The sequence below is a fragment of the Penaeus chinensis genome, chromosome 14, assembly GCF_019202785.1.
Source record: "Penaeus chinensis breed Huanghai No. 1 chromosome 14, ASM1920278v2, whole genome shotgun sequence".
Lineage (NCBI taxonomy): Eukaryota > Metazoa > Arthropoda > Malacostraca > Decapoda > Penaeidae > Penaeus > Penaeus chinensis.
Window position 1 is genome coordinate 2,206,763 of NC_061832.1, and position 18,081 is coordinate 2,224,843.

The 18,081-nt window shown below is 34.6% G+C and overlaps 3 protein-coding genes across 3 annotated transcripts; all 3 read left to right on the forward strand.

The window, feature by feature from the left end:
• The first annotated feature begins 6,461 nt into the window (after positions 1 to 6,461).
• On the forward strand, positions 6,462 to 7,566 carry LOC125032225 (pro-resilin-like). The gene is made up of 3 exons (XM_047623315.1): positions 6,462 to 6,530; positions 6,718 to 6,789; positions 7,137 to 7,566. The coding sequence occupies exons 1-3, from the start codon at positions 6,519 to 6,521 to the stop codon at positions 7,449 to 7,451; spliced, it is 399 nt and encodes a 132-aa protein (XP_047479271.1). The 5' UTR covers positions 6,462 to 6,518; the 3' UTR covers positions 7,452 to 7,566.
• A 2,266-nt stretch (positions 7,567 to 9,832) lies between these two features.
• On the forward strand, positions 9,833 to 10,847 carry LOC125032257 (pro-resilin-like). Its single transcript, XM_047623353.1, has 3 exons — positions 9,833 to 9,855; positions 10,063 to 10,134; positions 10,426 to 10,847. The coding sequence occupies exons 1-3, from the start codon at positions 9,844 to 9,846 to the stop codon at positions 10,720 to 10,722; spliced, it is 381 nt and encodes a 126-aa protein (XP_047479309.1). The 5' UTR covers positions 9,833 to 9,843; the 3' UTR covers positions 10,723 to 10,847.
• Positions 10,848 to 13,701: 2,854 nt separating this feature from the next.
• Positions 13,702 to 14,759, forward strand: LOC125032248 (pro-resilin-like). The gene is made up of 3 exons (XM_047623342.1): positions 13,702 to 13,724; positions 13,943 to 14,011; positions 14,291 to 14,759. The coding sequence occupies exons 1-3, from the start codon at positions 13,713 to 13,715 to the stop codon at positions 14,594 to 14,596; spliced, it is 387 nt and encodes a 128-aa protein (XP_047479298.1). The 5' UTR covers positions 13,702 to 13,712; the 3' UTR covers positions 14,597 to 14,759.
• Positions 14,760 to 18,081: the final 3,322 nt, after the last annotated feature.

Below are 18,081 nucleotides of genomic sequence, written 5' to 3' on the forward strand. Positions count from 1 at the left end.
ACAGTAGTGATAACGATACTACTGCTTCTTCTGATGATATTGATAATGATGATGATGATGATGATGATACTACTACTACTACTACTACTACTAATAATAATAATGGTGATGTTGATTATGAGGATAATAATCATAACAATGATAATAATAACAGTAATATGAAAAATATTGATAAAAAAAAAAAACAGTAGTGACAATATAAATAACAAGAACATTAAACATTGATATTCCCCTTTACCTTCATTCGAGTATCAGGCGGCGGTGCTATCAGGATCTTCATTGACATGTTAGGAGAAAGCAGCGGTTGTCTTAACATCCGAACAGTACCGCGTCTGAGGACTGCAATGTAATCTTACTTGTATTATTTTTTAAGGTTTCATTATATAGGAATATTAATCCATTCGCCCCATGTGGCAAGAATACATGCCATGCCCACTGTAATGCACGTTTATTTATTGTATTTACACATAAATGGCTCTACAAGTTCTTAATCACCAAATATCCAGTTATTAGAAACTACCTATCTCACCTGTTTACCCTTTTCTTTCACTTTAAGAAAAGGTCTTTTGTATCATTTCATTGTCTAAAATATTTTAATGACAAATTAATAATCATAACATCAATAACAATAATAACAGTATCGATAGCAATGATATTAATTTTCCTGCCAGTTCAAGGAATGGGGAAATCAGGATCAGTAACTAGGGCCTACTTATAGACTCCTTGCCGGCTGAGCACACGTGGAGCCATCTGTATGTAACAAAATACATAAAAAACTACAGGGGCAGAACATAAATCCGGGGCGAATGGGTCACTCCTACATAAAAATGAAAAAAAGCGGATTTAGCAATTCATTCATTTTTGTGTACTGGTTCTCGTGTGTCTAAGGGAGCACTCTGTTTAGGGGTTGTAGTAGAAGGGTTTTCAGTGTTGTATGAGGTTAGTGAAGGGCAGCCCAACACCTAAGCAACCAAGTTTAGAATGGCTATGTTTCTTACCTTAAGGTTTTTCGTATCATATGAAACGATATGCGGATCTTGCTATGATAAACGAAGATAAGCAATCATTTGTACCAAGCGAATAATAGAAAATTGAGAGGTCAGTGGATTACTGCACCAATATATATGTTTATATACATACACACGCACACAAACACACGCACTCACACACACACACACACACACACACACACACACACACACACACACAAAAGCACACGCACACGCTCATGCACATGCACACACATACATACATACATACACATACACACACACACACACACACACACGCGCACACGCACACGCACACGCACTCGCATATATACACACATATACATGTATATATGTGTGTGTGTGTGTGCGTGTGCCTGTGCGTGTGCGTGTGTGTGTGTTTTGTCTTTTCTTTTCTTTTGCAATGTCTATCTTAGTGCAAGAAGTTAATCGATAAAGATATTCTGAAGCAGAGTGGTCCAACCACTGACACTGCCGCTGATGCATGGATTTATACCATAAAAATGTATCTACCGGGATAGAAGCCTTTCATTAGAGTGAGAATCCAACTTCATGACCACTGTTGCCCACTGTATGAATAAATAGATTGATTGATAGATAGACAGATAGATATAGATGTAGGTAGATAGATAGATATAGATGTAAGTAGATAGATTGGTAGATAAATATGTATAGCAGTAATTAGAGACATATATACCAATAGATGGATAGATTGATTGATATATGGATAGATATATCCATGTGTGTAAATATATATAGGTCCTACATATCTGGATAGTTCTGATCTAAGGTCATAAAAAATATATATATCTCATAGCTCATTAAAACATCCTTAACATTTCACATTTCTGTTTCCTCTTCTTCCGCTTTCCAATGATAAACGCAATTTGAAAGTGATGCTGTTAATGTCCGGCAGAAAAGACGCATTGGAAATCGGCAGCAGGACACAAATGCCCCGTCGCCTTCTTATAGAAAAACAAACAAGCAAAACGATATTTTTTATGTCTAGTCGAAGGAATAAATTCATAATACAGTTAATTAGTACTGTTAGGCAAACATGAAAGCATAAATCACACACAAATATATAGATGTTGAGGAGCGACTTTAGTGAAGTCTGTGAACCGAGGGAGTGGGTTTGATTATTTTGTTTTACTTCAGCATTTATTTATCTATTGTGCGTGTGGGCGCGGGAAAGCGAGCGTATGTGTGTGTACATATGTATGCATATACGCGCGTGTATGGGTGCGTGCATGTGTATTTCTATCCTTCTTTATTTCGTTTCAAAATGAAAAAAAAAAAAAAAAAAACTGGCAAAGTTCGAATAACCAACAAGAATCGTTCTCCCTGATGAAATAGATTCCAGTTTCACAGAGACAGTCCTTGTAAGAGAGTGAAAGAAATCTCTCCCGACAGCTCTTGCTCCAGCAACGTCTCCGGCTCTGATTCCCCAGCACCTTCTCCACTGAACTATGTAGAGAAGGCTGTTTTTGCCTTCTCTCCCACTGGTCTGGATGCTGGGGGAATTTCTCCTTACAAACAGATAGCAGAGCCAGCCACGTTCTCAAACGCACTATTAATATCCAGCCGAGGCAACCTCGAAACCAGGCCTGATCAGGTCCATGCATCAGTCTGATGGTCAACAAATCGGTTTTCATCATTCTTTGTGTGTTTAACTTCTTTACATATATCTGGGAAGATTTTTTAGAGCAAATTGTTCAAGGATGCTTTATGAGATGAATTTCCAACGGGAATATACATTTATATGCACACACACACACACACACACACACACACACACACACACACACACACACACACACACACACACACACACACACACACACACACACATATCAGCTCCCCTAAGTAATATACCTCTTCTTTGAGGCGTATCTTCACAAACACCACCCAAGGGGCGCGGGGGCGTTCCTCCTAGAGTGGTTTCCGCGCAGATGAAGAGAATCGTCGAGAAGAGAGAGATGGAGTAAACTTATTAAATCGTCTACTACTAATTTCCGAACAGATTAAAATAAACATAAACCAACACAAATTATCAACACGTAATTCAGCCCCAGTGTCCCATATTCCCTCGCGGCAGTCAGTCCGGACGCCCCCGCTTCCGAAGACCCATTTCAAAACGCGCAGCCTTCCCTCGGTGATGCAACTGGGTCACCTGGACACCTGGAGTTGCCACATAACACAGGGTCGCGCATTCCATCAAATCCCTCTCTATAAACAAGTTCCCGGCCCGCTCCAGGGAAAGGTCAGGGAGACTTTACGTCAGGGAAAACAGTGTGAACGAAGGACTGACGCAAGGGGGAAACTCCGAGAAAGGTAATTAGACACCTCATACCCGCTCCTGTTAATGTGAAGAAAAGCATGTCGAATAACGTCCCTTGTGAAAGACGTGGAAGAAGGTATGACTGAGAATGAGAATATTCCCCGTCGATGTGAGCAGAATCATGATGAAAAGCGTTTATTGTGAAGAATGTGGAAGAGGCGATGAATGAATATATTCCACAGTTATTGCGAGCAAAATAATGTTGATTTACATTCGCTGTAAAGAGTCTAAGAAGGTATGAATGAGAATTAACATATTCCAAGCGAAGTAGAAGTATCTGACACGTTTCGATTACTCTCCGATGAAGATAAAATCGAAACGCATCACATACAAGTTTTCTTTCCAAAATCATGCTCTTGCACCCGCTCGTTTTCAATCACCTCCATCAGGACGTTGTAACTGCATGTGATCCTTTTGAACAAAGGGGAACATTTGCAAGAATCTGCAATATGGGCACGCCTCTTTCTCCCTCCTTGAAGGAAATACTCTCTGAGGAGAAAGACAATGCAGACAATTCGATTTTGTTGCCGATGCCGATGGAATAACTACGCGCTTGCAGGCAACGAGCTCGTTTAACTTAATTACAATGTTTAAAACCAGGACGGTCACGGCACGCCCTTCGGGATTCTGCCCCATCATTCACCTTATTAGTCTCATGCTTACAGTTGTATAATAAATATCGCTTCTCTTCAACGTTTAGATCGAAGTTGGAATCACCCTTTTATGGCTTGTTAGATCGACCGAAACAAATTTCCTTCCATATATGTTTATTTTTTTCTTATATACAATGATAACATGCCATGAAATTTCACCCTTCTCGCTTTTCTCTATATCTTCTTTCCACATCTCTTTCTGTCTCGCTCCTATCTCACTCTTTCTTTCCCTCTATCTATATCTTAGTGTATTAGGTGTCCCGCACGCGCGCGCGCGCGTGTGTATGAGATAGATAGAGAGAGAGAGTATATTAATTTCTCGTTTTAATTTGGCCGCGAGGTTGATTTTAAAAGTTAAACGCCCTACTAATCTTAGCGAGATAAAAGGCACTGACATTTAGCTCTTAGTAATGAACTGTTGCTGCGATACTTTTTCTTTTTCTTCCAGGTACAATCCTACAGCCCTCATAATCCTTACTTGGTTTATCACATAGTGGATGTTTCATAATAGCGGGTTTCCCTTTAAGGGTGCTGTAGTATTCACTAACAAACTATAAATACATGAAAAAATCAAAAGTAAAAAACAAAACAAAAACTATTGATGAAAAACTATCGTACTTGCACCTACCCCACTTCCGCAATGTTCATATTTACAAGTAAACATCTTTTTTTCCCCCATACTATCCTTGATTGTGGTCCGAAATTTATGAAAGAAAAAAGTGGAAAATATCGACTTTGCTGAAGAGGCGCGTTGCCTGTCTTGAGGAAGGTCAAAGAAATCAAAATAGTAAGGTCACTCTTGTCACTACACATTTCTTGGGAAACTGTGACATCAAGTGGGGATGGCGAGGACAAGAAGCCGAAGTTAGAAAAAATCATACAAACGTACGAGCTCTTCCAACAACAATCTTTTGAAATATCAGAAGTTACGTCTAGCATCTTGCGCTCATCACTCAGAGTACGTTGGTCGGCGTTGAGTAAACAACGATTTAAGTTCATTAAAAAAAAAAAACGTATTCATTGTCCTTCAGCTTGTTAATGTTTATTTTTGTTCAGCTTTAGAGGCAGAGGCTGTAGGTTACTGGCTTTGCTTAACAAAAACAAGTATGTGATGATCAACTGAGAGCGAAAGAGAGGGGAGGGGAGAGTGAGAAAGAGGGGAAGAGAGAGGGAGAGAGAGAGAGAGAGAGAGAGAGAGAGAGAGAGAGAGAGAGAGAGAGAGAGAGAGAGAGAGAGAGAGAGAGAGAGAGAGAAAAGAGCGAGAGCGAGAAAGCCAGACAGACAAGCAAAGATAGAGAGGGAGAAATGAAGAAAGAGACACAAATCCAAGTCCAAAATTACCAAAAGGAGTCAGCTCGCAGGGGCACCGAACTGCAAACAGGTTCCCTCAACCGGTCATATTGAGTCAGAACAAACAAACACGTCGTCTCTTCTTCACCCTGACACGCTTGGCAGTAAAGGATCGGGGAGTCAGTCAAGACGGCCGATATGAGCTGATAAGAAGCCGATAGGAATCCTTGATGCTCTGTAATTACGGACTCGCAGGAGAAGCGGCTGGCGAGAGATAGAGAATATTCAGGGTTGAATGCAGACGGAGATGATGTGTAAGGGTACCTGAAAATACATGCACTACGCAAGCATTTATTGTATATATTAGGCTCACATATACGTGTTTATGATTGTAAAGTAGACAGATAAATGTGCATATATAAAACACACACACACACACACACACACACACACACACACACACACACACACACATATATATATATATATATCTGTGTGTGTGTGTAAAATTACATTTATACACATAAATGCATACTGTATGTGTGTACACAAATATACATAAATGCATACGCGCATCTATATACACACTTGAAAGTGCAACACTTTGCATCTCTCACTTCCATGCTACACATTTCTTTGTCTTTGTTATTATACATTAAACTCAAGCGTCCTGCTTTTATTCATTTGTTTTACAATTCGTAGCTTCAAAAACTTGTACTTTATTCCTCTTTGCAAATATTAAATTTATCCATTTATAGTTTACACTTCATACCTTAAAAAAATGCTTATTGTTCCTGTCTGAAGATAGTAAATTTAATTTATGTTTTACACTCCATATCTTCAAAACACATGTTTATTATTCCTCTGTGAAGATATCCTATGCCTCAGCATAAAATCCCAATACTGACTCGTGTTGCAGTATTTACATCTTAGAGTCGCTTTTCCGTTTTGCGCAGCGATACTTTCATCGGAAGACGCAAGAGTTCACGATCTGCCGACCGGATTCCAGATCATAAAGTTGCTGCAACATGACCGTAGGATAACCGCGACAAGGGTGTTGCAACTCCAGGGAGGGGCAACCGTGAACAAGCAAGGGCGGTCTGCCCATGTGCATGGCAAGTCCCACAGCATGCAAAAAGTTGAAGCATGACGTCAACTGCACGTGGGTATAAGTACGGTCATTCACTGGATATCTGACACAAGTTGTACAGCGTCCACACCAACATGAACTCAAAGGTAATTATTATACTGATACTTAATCGAAACATTGATATAATAATGTAACATAATGGGTAATGAGAATAGTAACGACAGTAACGCCTCAATTCAAGTATGGATAGATTCATCATAAAACACAACTTATTTTGGGAAATGCTCTACAATAATCCTCTTGTACATTAACATGTGGCCACCTCCTCCTCAGGTCCTTCTTCTCGTGACTCTCGTGGCTGTCGCGGCCGCTGACAGGCGCCCCTACTCCTACTCCGCTCCCGAGGTCAGTGGGATGAAGACTACTCTTTCATCTTTGCCTTAAAAGCTTAAACTGCGGTTAAAGCACAAATGAAAATTTCTGATTGTGGTATTTTTGTGTAATATTCAACAGTCAATACTAAGGTTTTAGAACAGAAAACATAAACAAGGGATGAATTGACGGGTTGTCACTGTAGAAGCAGACGTAGTAAGATCGCTAAGAATCCAACTTTTCAATACTTCTACTGAGGAAATCATTCTTATTCGTTGTTCCATTCAAATTTACAATACGCAAAATGGCTACAATATCAGTGCAAAAAGTAAGGAAAACATTGCAAATAGTGATATAATATGCATTTTTTTTTTTTTTAGTTTTCTTCCGAGGAATTCGGCCCCGCCCACTACAACTTCGACTGGGCGGTCCAGCACAGCGACTCCCGCAACAACTTCGGCCACCAGGAGGCCCGCGACGGCGACGACACCCAAGGATCGTACTTCGTGCAGCTCCCCGACGGCCGCCTGCAGACCGTCAGGTTCAGCGTTCAAGGAGACTCCGGATTCGTGCCCGAAATCTCGTATGAAGGAGAGGCTCGTTATCCTGACTCCTTCGAATCGTTCGAATCGTTCGAGTCATTCGAGTCCCGTGAATCTCGTGGCTATGCTCCTCCAAGACCCGTGTATGGTTAAATTGAGAACCAATTGTTATATCGGTCACCACCATTTCCTCAGATAATTTATTTTACATGATGTGCAATATACTATGTTATCTTTGATTTTGAATAAATCAAGCATATAATGCAAACTGATATATGATACCTGTTCACTACATTGTGAAAATGCATTTAAACAAACGGAGTATGATGATATAGTAACATGAGAGTAGTACTACTATTGCTACTACTACCACTAGTGGTAATGATAGTAAATATGATAATGAAAACTATCATCACCATCATCATGATAATATTGATAATAATAATGGTAAAAAATAAGTGGTTTTATGGACAATGATGGAAATACTTCTTATTAATAATACAAATGATAATGGCGATGATAATAGCAACAGCATCAATAATAATAACAACAATATATAATTAATATTGATAATATCATGATCATGATAATAAAAGTAATGCTGATGATAATAAAGATAAAATATTAATTATAAGGAAATAAGAAAATTAATGATATTAACGTCAATCATAATGATAAGTATTGACAAGGTTAATGCTAATAATGTAATGCTAATAATGCTTATAAGGATAACTTAATGATGATCAAAATGAAATAATAAGGATCTATTTCCAGTGGAATAGTAATTGCTATCATTATCATAATTTTGATAACAATAATAGTAATGACGAAAATAATAACCATAATTATCATAACCAATAACAATAACAAAAATGAAAGTTATAATTATAATTCTTTTCACTATCATAAATTATCATTAGCATTACCATCATCATTATCATATCATTACTGACATTTTTTATTTATTATTATTATTATCACTATCATTATTACTTTTAATATTGTATCTGTCGTTGTTCCTATTATTACTAAAACAATGACTAATGCAATTAGTGTTTATATCAGTCATCGTTAATGTTATCATTGTTATTATTATTATTATTGTTATATTATTATTACTACTCATTTTTAATATTATTTTCATTATTATCCTTATAATCACCATCATTATTATCATCATCTTAATCATTAGTGTCACTATTGTATTATTATTATTGTTATTATTGCTATTTTCACTATTATTATTATTTCCTATTAATATTACTATAATTGTAATTATTCTTGTCATTATTAATTTTCTTGTATTATCATCATCGTAGTTATGATTATACTTATTAGTTGTAGTATAATTTTAATTATTGTTATACTGTTAGTGGTAATACTAGAATGATTAGAATTGTTATTGTTTTTTTTATTGAAAAACTTTTTATAATGTTAATTATAATCATAATTATGATAATCATGATTATTATTATCATTACTGTTGTTATTACCATTACTATTATTGTTATTATTTTTAGTAGTAATAGTAGTATGATCATTATTATTATCAATGTTATATTGTCACTGTTATTACAATTATCAACAAGGATATCTAAATCATTATAATTTTTATCATTATGAACATTATTGCCTCCATTAAATATCTATAGACGACAAAAATGGTTGTAATGATACTGAACTGATGACAGTAAATATAACAGTGATGATGAAAATATTCTAGATAATAGCGATATAAATGATAAAAATAATAAAGATAACAGTCGTAATGATCGTAATGATAACAACAATAATAGTAATAATAATAATAATAATAATAATAATAATAATAATAATATGAGTTATATTAACTATTGCAAGATTATGCTATTAATGATCACGATACTAATGATAAGGATAATAACGATAATGATAACGATAGTGATAACGATAATAATATTGATAAATATAATGATAACGATGAACAGCAACACTTATAAAAAAAAATAACAATAATGATGTTGATAATAGGAATAACAATAATGACTGATAATGGTGGAATAATAAGGAGAATAACAATGAAATTCATGATAACAACATCCTTAATGATGAGAATGATTATAATGATAACACTATTAATAAAACAGATAACCTCAATACTGACAGTCATAGTGATAAGAATGGCATCTATAGAAAGTTATAAAACAATCAAGGCCCATGATGATAATGGCAGTGATGACCTATGAGCAAAAATGAAAGTCTGAACAGCAACAAAGCCAACACTATGAATAATGATAGAAGTAATAACTTTTGCAGTAAATTGACATTAAAAGTAATATTCGTCAGAGCTATTTACCCTGATTGTTACAATATAATGACAATAACGTGACTAATAATTATAATAAACAAATATGAAACAAATCTTTCCAATGAGGTAATAAACTTTCATGCGCATGACAAGTTCTGTAACATACAAGAAGCGGGTGCATGACGTCATTGCACAAGCGGGTATAAATACGTGTATTGGCTGGCACTCTGACACAAGTAAATCAGCGTCCACACCAATATGAACTCGAAGGTAACTGCAACCTAGAGTGTTATTGTGGAGTCAGGCTCTATAAAGTTTACGTTAATACAATTAATACAATAACATGCAGCAACGATAATAAAATAATAACTTTTTATAACAGATCTATCAATCTGATTCGGATTAAATATTTTTTGTGAAATGTGAATATGGTTTACAGTTCCTCTTCTCAAGTAATAAGTAGCCATTCCTTCTCAGGTCCTTCTTCTCGTGGCTGTCGTGGCTGTCGCCGCCGCTGACAGGAGACCTTACTCCTACTCCGCCCCCGAGGTCAGTTGGAGGAAAGGGCCCTTTCTATATGTATGAAAATTGCATCCTGAAGTTAAAGTACCAGCTGTATTTTATTATTATCATTACAAATGGAAAATTTCCATTACAATTAGATAGGCCAAATAGCGTTTTGATTCCAGTCTAAAACTAAATCATACACTGTATACGAATGCAAGTTTATAATGATAACGTTCCGTATTATCCAGATTATATATATAAAAAAAAAAAAAAAAAAAATGCTTATTTCCTGCACGAGAAAGACAATGCAAAGAGTTATATTTTATTTTTCAGTTTTCCTCTGAGGAATTCGGCCCCGCCCACTACAACTTCGACTGGGCGGTCCAGCACAGCGACTCCGGCAACAACTTCGGCCACCAGGAGGCCCGCGACGGCGACGACACCCAAGGATCGTACTTCGTGCAGCTCCCCGACGGCCGCCTGCAGACCGTCAGGTTCGGCGTTCAGGGAGACTCCGGATTCGTCCCCGAAATCTCATACGAAGGAGAGGCTCGTTATCCTGACTCCTTCGAATCGTTCGAGTCTCGTGAATCTCGTGGCTACGCCCCTCCAAGACCCGTGTATGGTTAGAATTTGCAAAAGATTGAAAACCATTTGCCAGATCGATCACTATCATTTCGTCAGATAATTTATTTTACACGTGCAATATACAGTGTTACCTTTGATTTTGAATAAATCAAGCATATAAAGCTAAATGATATGTAATTTTACCTGTTATGATTCATTACACTGTGAAAATTAATTTAGGCAAATGGAGTGTAATGATATCAATAATAGTAAAATGAAGATAGTAATAAAGATACTGCTATTACTATCACTAACATCAATGGTAGCAATAATGATAAGGACGATTATCATCATTATGATAATTATAATGAAAATAATGGTAAACACAATGATAATGATAATAGTAATAATGGTAATGTTAATTTGGGCAATGATACTTATGATGAAATTCATTGCTCATTGATACTATTACTACTAAAAATGGTCATGGTAATAATGATAATGATAATGATAATTATAACAATAATAATAATAATATCAATAATGAAATAATGAATATTGATAGTGCTACCATGATAATAAAATATTAATCATGATGATATAACAATATGAATATTAATGATATTAACGCCAATGATAATGATAACACTATTGGTAATGTTTATGTTAATAATAAGATAATAATGGTCATGATAATAGTTTTGGTAATCATTATAATACCAATGTCAGTAATAGTTATGAAGACAATTATGATAAGGATATTGATCATTAGAATGGCAAAAATACTATTAACAAAACAAAAACTAATACTAACGAAAATCTGACTTCCAGTGGACTAGCAATAATAGTTCCTGTCATCCCCATTGTTTTGATAATGATAATGACAACATTTATAATAATAATCATGATGATAATCATGACAGAACCAATACAATAACAATAATTGCAATTATAATTGTCATTATTTTCATTATCATCAATATCATCCTATTATTACTGACATTTCTGTTATTATTTATATTATCTTTATTGGCATTATCATTATTAATTTTAGTATTGGTATAACGGCTGCTATTATTATTGATACAATCATTTGTATTATTAGTGTTACTGATATTCATATTGATATCAATATTAAAGTTAATATCATCATCACTATTAAGATCATCACTGTTATTGCTATTATTATATCTTCATTTTTATCTCTACTGTCAGTTACTATTACCGTATTCCTTATTGACATTATTATTGTAATGTTCATTACTTTTTAAATTATTTTCATAATCATTGATATTATTTTTATCATTATCATTGTTATTATTATTGTTCTTGCAGTTATTATCATTATAATCACCATTATTATACTCATCATTACTGTTTTCACAATCATTAATATTAGTATCATTAGCATTAGCATTTACTATTACTATAATTATAATCACAATTATAATTATCACTGCGGTTATTGTTATTATTGTATTATGATTATTATTAGTAGTAATATCGTTCTCATTATTGTTATTTTCAGCATCCGTGTTGCTTTTTCTAATAATGATAAATGTAGTAATTATGATATCAATAAGGATTATTATTATTATTGTTACTGTTATTATTATTATTATCATTATTATTACTATTATTATTATTATTATTGTCAACATTATCATTATTACTCATTATTATCATCATTATCAATATGAAAATCATTATAAAATTTAGCATTATTATCCTCATCTCTGGAAATCGTTACTTTATCGCAATTATAATTACCATTACTGCCTTCATTCAATAAACAAAGACGACAAAAACGGTTGTAATAATACTGAAAATCATGGCAGTGACTATAACAATGATGACAATAAAGATATTCTTGACAATAGTGATCAAAATACCGCTAATGATAATAACAGTCGTAATAATAATAATAATAATAATAACAATAATTGTAACAATAATGATGATAATGATACTGATAATGATAACGATAACGACAATAACATATGTAATAATGATAATAATAATGAAAATAATTGTAATAATAATGATGATAATGAAAATAATAATGATAGTGATAATAATAATGATACAGATATTAATGATAATAGTAACGATAATTATGATCAATTCATAATAACATTAACAACAATAATAACAATAATAATAATAATGATAAAAAGATTAGCAATGAATAACAAATATATGATTATAATGATAGTAATAATAATGCTTAGTTATAATGATAGTAAAAATAATATTATAGTTGTAATGATAATAAATAATAGTAATAATAACATTGTTGTAATGATAACAGTGTTGATGAGGTTTATATCAACTATTACAATTGTTATAATAATGATGGTATAAATAATCATGATAATAATATTGGTGATGATGATGATGATAACAACGATAATGATACTGATATTGATAAGGATAATGATAATGACGATGATGAACAACAATTATAATAATGATAGCGATAGTGATAATAAAAATAACATAATGGTGACCATAGTTATCGAATGATAACAATAATAATGAAAATCATGATAATAACTATATTCTTAATGTTGAGAATGCTTATGATAATAACACTATTAATAAAATTGATAATAATGTCAATGGTGAAAAGTATCCTGATAAAAATGATACTATAGTATAAGCAATGAAGCAATCGAGGTCCAAAACGATGATAGCAATTTATAAAGTTTCGATAAATGAACAAAAATGAAATTAGTCAAATAAAAAAAAAAAAAAAAAAAAATGTGAATAATGATAGTAAAAATACATATAATTTGTTTGTAATAATTTGACATTAACGTAATTATTGCAACCATTTACCATGATTCCTACAACAGCAATGCCCATAACATGAGAAAGAGCTGAAATAAACAAATTCAAAACAAGATCATCTTTCTTGTGAGGTAAGAGACTTTCATGCGCATGACAAGTTCTGTAACACACAGGCGGGTGCATGACGTCATTGCAGAAGCGGGTATAAGTACGTTTATCCGCTGGATCTCTGACACAAGGTACTCAGCGTCGACACCAACATGAACTCGAAGGTAACTGCCACCTTGAGGGTGGAATCAGGTTGTATAAAGTTTTCGTTACTGCATTTGAAACAATAACATGCAGCAGCGACAATATAACAATAACTTTTCTTAATAATATAGATTTTAATTTGATGCGAATAAAAATATAATTTTTGTGAAATATGAATATGTGAAAAACGTTTTACCGAGTTCCACTTCTCCAGTAATAAGTAGCCATTTCTCCTCAGGTCCTTCTCGTGACTCTCTTGGCTGTCGCCGCCGCCGACAGGCGCCCTTACTCCTACTCCGCCCCTGAGGTCAGTTGGGAGGGGGAGGGAGTATTTAAAGTTCATCCTGAAGTTAAAGTATCTTATTTTATTATTTCCGTTACAAATGGAAATTGTAGATAGGCCAAATAGATTTTTGTCTTTAAAAATCCTACACTCTATATGATTACAAGTTAAGCAGAAGGAAAATCGGAGTCCCTTGATTACAGTGATAATGTTCCACATTCCATATTATTCAGATAAAAAAGGTATATTTCCTGTTACTGAAAGGCAGCACAAAGAGGGATAAACGTATATTTTATGTTTCAGTTTTCCTCTGAGGAATTCGGCCCCGCCCACTACAACTTCGACTGGGCGGTCCAGCACAGCGACTCCCGCAACAACTTCGGCCACCAGGAGGCCCGCGACGGCGACGACACCCAAGGATCGTACTTCGTGCAGCTCCCCGACGGCCGCCTGCAGACCGTCAGGTTCAGCGTTCAAGGAGACTCCGGATTCGTGCCCGAAATCTCGTATGAAGGAGAGGCTCGTTATCCTGACTCCTTCGAGTCATTTGAATCGTTCGAGTCTCGCGAATCTCGTGGCTACGCCCCTCCAAGACCCGCGTACGGTTGAAGGCATAGAAAAGAAAACCCAGATACTACTTCGGCTACCACTACTCTAACTTATGTTACATCCTTATATGAAATATATTTTCTAATAAATCATGCAAATCATATTATTGTATGATATCAAAGGATATAATTCCTCATAAAAATAAATTATAACATCCAGAGAATATGCAAAGTTATTTGGGTGTTATGTATAATGTATATATATATTTCCGACCAGACTTACAGACTTACATGGTATCAAGACAGAAATCATGATTCTGGTGTACCAAGGAAGACTTTATCGAGGACAGACTCGATGCTCAAGCCTAAGGTGATGTCTGAATCTATTTTAACATCCACACATAAGAACAAGCATTCAGAACTCCTTAAGGACGTGTTAATAAACACTATCCAGCACTGCCTTCCGAAAGATCACCGACAATGCGATTGTGAAACCTCTATTCACTAAAGCTACGAGTGAGAGAAAAAAAAGTACCTGGCACTAGATATGCGGATGGAAGAAAGTGACGAGTGATGAAAGCACTTTCAGGCTGGTGAGGGGAGATTTAAAGTTCGCAAGTCGCCCCAACTCCGCGTTGTCCTACGATCTGCGATGCACCGATGGTTTGGGTTTCTTTCACTGGGAATACGGGCAGGCGAGGTTCGCAAATTCTACTAAAAATGCTATGAACGGAAGTGATAACATTAACACATTAAAATTTTTGCCAGTACTTTTGAGAATTAATGAACATGATTATTTTTAGTGCGATAACGACCCTTGCAAGGTTCCTCACCTGTGGCCAGGTACCTCACCTCACCTGAGCCCCATAAAAAAATGCACGGAATGTCATGAACGAAGTGCAAGAGGCCAAACCTAACATTAAAGATCTGCTGGAGACCCTGAAGAAGCTCACTTAGGTGTCTCCTAATCTTGAAGAATCCATGCCAAAATGGCCGTAGAAAGATTTGCAGCATAAAGGGAACTTGATCAAGTACTAATTGTAAGAAAAATACATAAGTCGAACAAACAAACTGCTCACATTTTATACTACTATTAATATGAATGTAATGTATTAAGTCCCATAATGGTAATGATATTAACATAAATGCTAATAACCATAAGTGACAACCATGATGATAAGGATAAGATGCATTGATATTTGTCTTTGTGATCATTTGACCCCAGCTGCCACATGTACTATAAAAAGGCTACACACAATAGATGGCTTTATTGTATCGTTTACACAAGGTAAAGACTAATAAAATTGATTTAAGATAAAATACGCAAGTAGAAATTTCACGTGGAGGTGAAATGTACTACTCACGTAGTTTACTGGTGACAGTTTAAGGTATAATTCACAGGCGTTTTACAGACGAATAAGAACGAATGTAAACAAATCCCATTTTATATAATAATTTATATATAACGGAAATAATACAATTAATTGACATTTAACTTCCATGAACATAATCAAAACATTCCCATGCAGTTTACGTAAATCCTTTGCGATTTACAACGATTTAACGGCAGTGCAAATATTACAACTCCGTACTAACACTATTACTATGATAAAATCAGTGAATATGAATGTATAACAATCATAATCTTTCCAATGAAGTAATAACATTTCTTAGTGTATGGCAAGTTCTGCAAGATGCAAGCGGATGCCCTGGATATATGACAAGTCATTCAGCATCCAAACCAACAAGAACTCAAAGGTAAATGCCACCTTAAGGGTGACTGTGGAGTCAGGTTGTGTAAAGTTTTCGTTACTGCAGTTAGAACAGCTGCATCAACAATTAAATGCTAACTTAATAGTAGATAGAATCTGAGTGCAGTAAGAAATGTTTGTGAAACAAGAAAGAAGCCAAAGTGGAATGTGCTTTACAACGTGCTTCTCTCGTAAAGAGTTAACACGTGGTCACTTCATCCTCGAGTCATTCTTCTCATGACTGTCTTGGCTGTCGCCGCTGCTGACAGGCGACCTTACTCCAACTCTACCCCGAGTTCAGTAGGGGTAAAGACAATTTTTCATCTTTGTATTAAAAGTTCATACAGAATTTACATTAGCAATTGTCTTGTATCAATGGCTAATCGTTTATAGAAAAATTGTAGATAGGCCAAATAGCATTTTGGATCTAATCTTTAAAAATAAATCATACACACAATATAAATGCAAGTGAAGCAGGGAGCAATTTCAGACCTTACAAAGTTGAATTATTACTCCTATATTGGACAAGTCTATCGACTAGTTTTCAAATTCCGCATTCTATATTCATATTTTAAAAATATGTATATTCCCTGTGAAGTAATGCAAATGATATTCATAAGTAACCTATACTGAGTGGATAGTGGTATCAAGACTCTCGATTTTATTAAATTCTTCCAGTTCTCCTCTGAAGAAATTGGCCCCGCCCTCTGCAACTTCGACTGGGCAACAACCTCGGCCACCAGGAAGCCCGCGACGGCGACGACACCCAAGGGTCCTACTACATTCAGCTCCCTGACGGGCGCCTGTAGACCGTCAGGTTCACCGAGCAAGGGAACTCCGGATTCGTGCCCGAAATCTCGTACGAAGGAGAGGCTCGTTATTCTGACTCCTGGCTATGCTCCTCCAGGACCCGTATACGGGTAGGATTTGCATGCAATAAGAACCATTTGCTACATCGGTTATCATTTCTTCAGATAATTTATTTCACATTATCATGTGTAATACAGTGTAATTCCTATATTTTTTAATAAATAATTCATACACAGCTAGCTAGATAAATAATTGTGTGTTGCCTGCAGTTACAAGTTAATATATATATATATATATATATATATATATATATATATATATTGTGAATAATTTATCAGAGAAAAGGAGATTAATAATGAAGATGAGTACAAAAATAAGAACAATAATAACAGTAATAATAAAAATAACGATAAAAATACTAGTGACAATGATAAATAATATTGATAGTGATTTTAAAAGGTTAATGAAAACAATAACGGTAAACTATAAATGATATGCTTATGTATATGTATATGTATATACATGTGTATATATGTGATAATGGTAATACACATGTATATATGTAACTAATTATTACTATCATCATCATTATGAAATTTACTATTCGTATTATCCCTATTACTATTATCATTATAACGTGACACTATGGTCATACGATCATACTCATTATTATTAAAATTGTTATAATGATGATAATAACACCACCACCACGAACAATAATAATTATATTAATGGTAATGCTAATACAAATAACAATAAAACTAATGATAATTATATTTATAAAAGTATAATCGTTATCACTATTTTTGTTAAAACTATTATCATTACCATAATAAGGGGAATAAAGATAGTGATGATTATATATATTCTAATGGTATGGTGATAACAGTAACAGTAGTAATAAGGAGGATATGAGGATATTAGCAATAATAATGATGCCAGTGATGATAGTAACAATAACAGTAGTATATGTACTAGTGAAAAC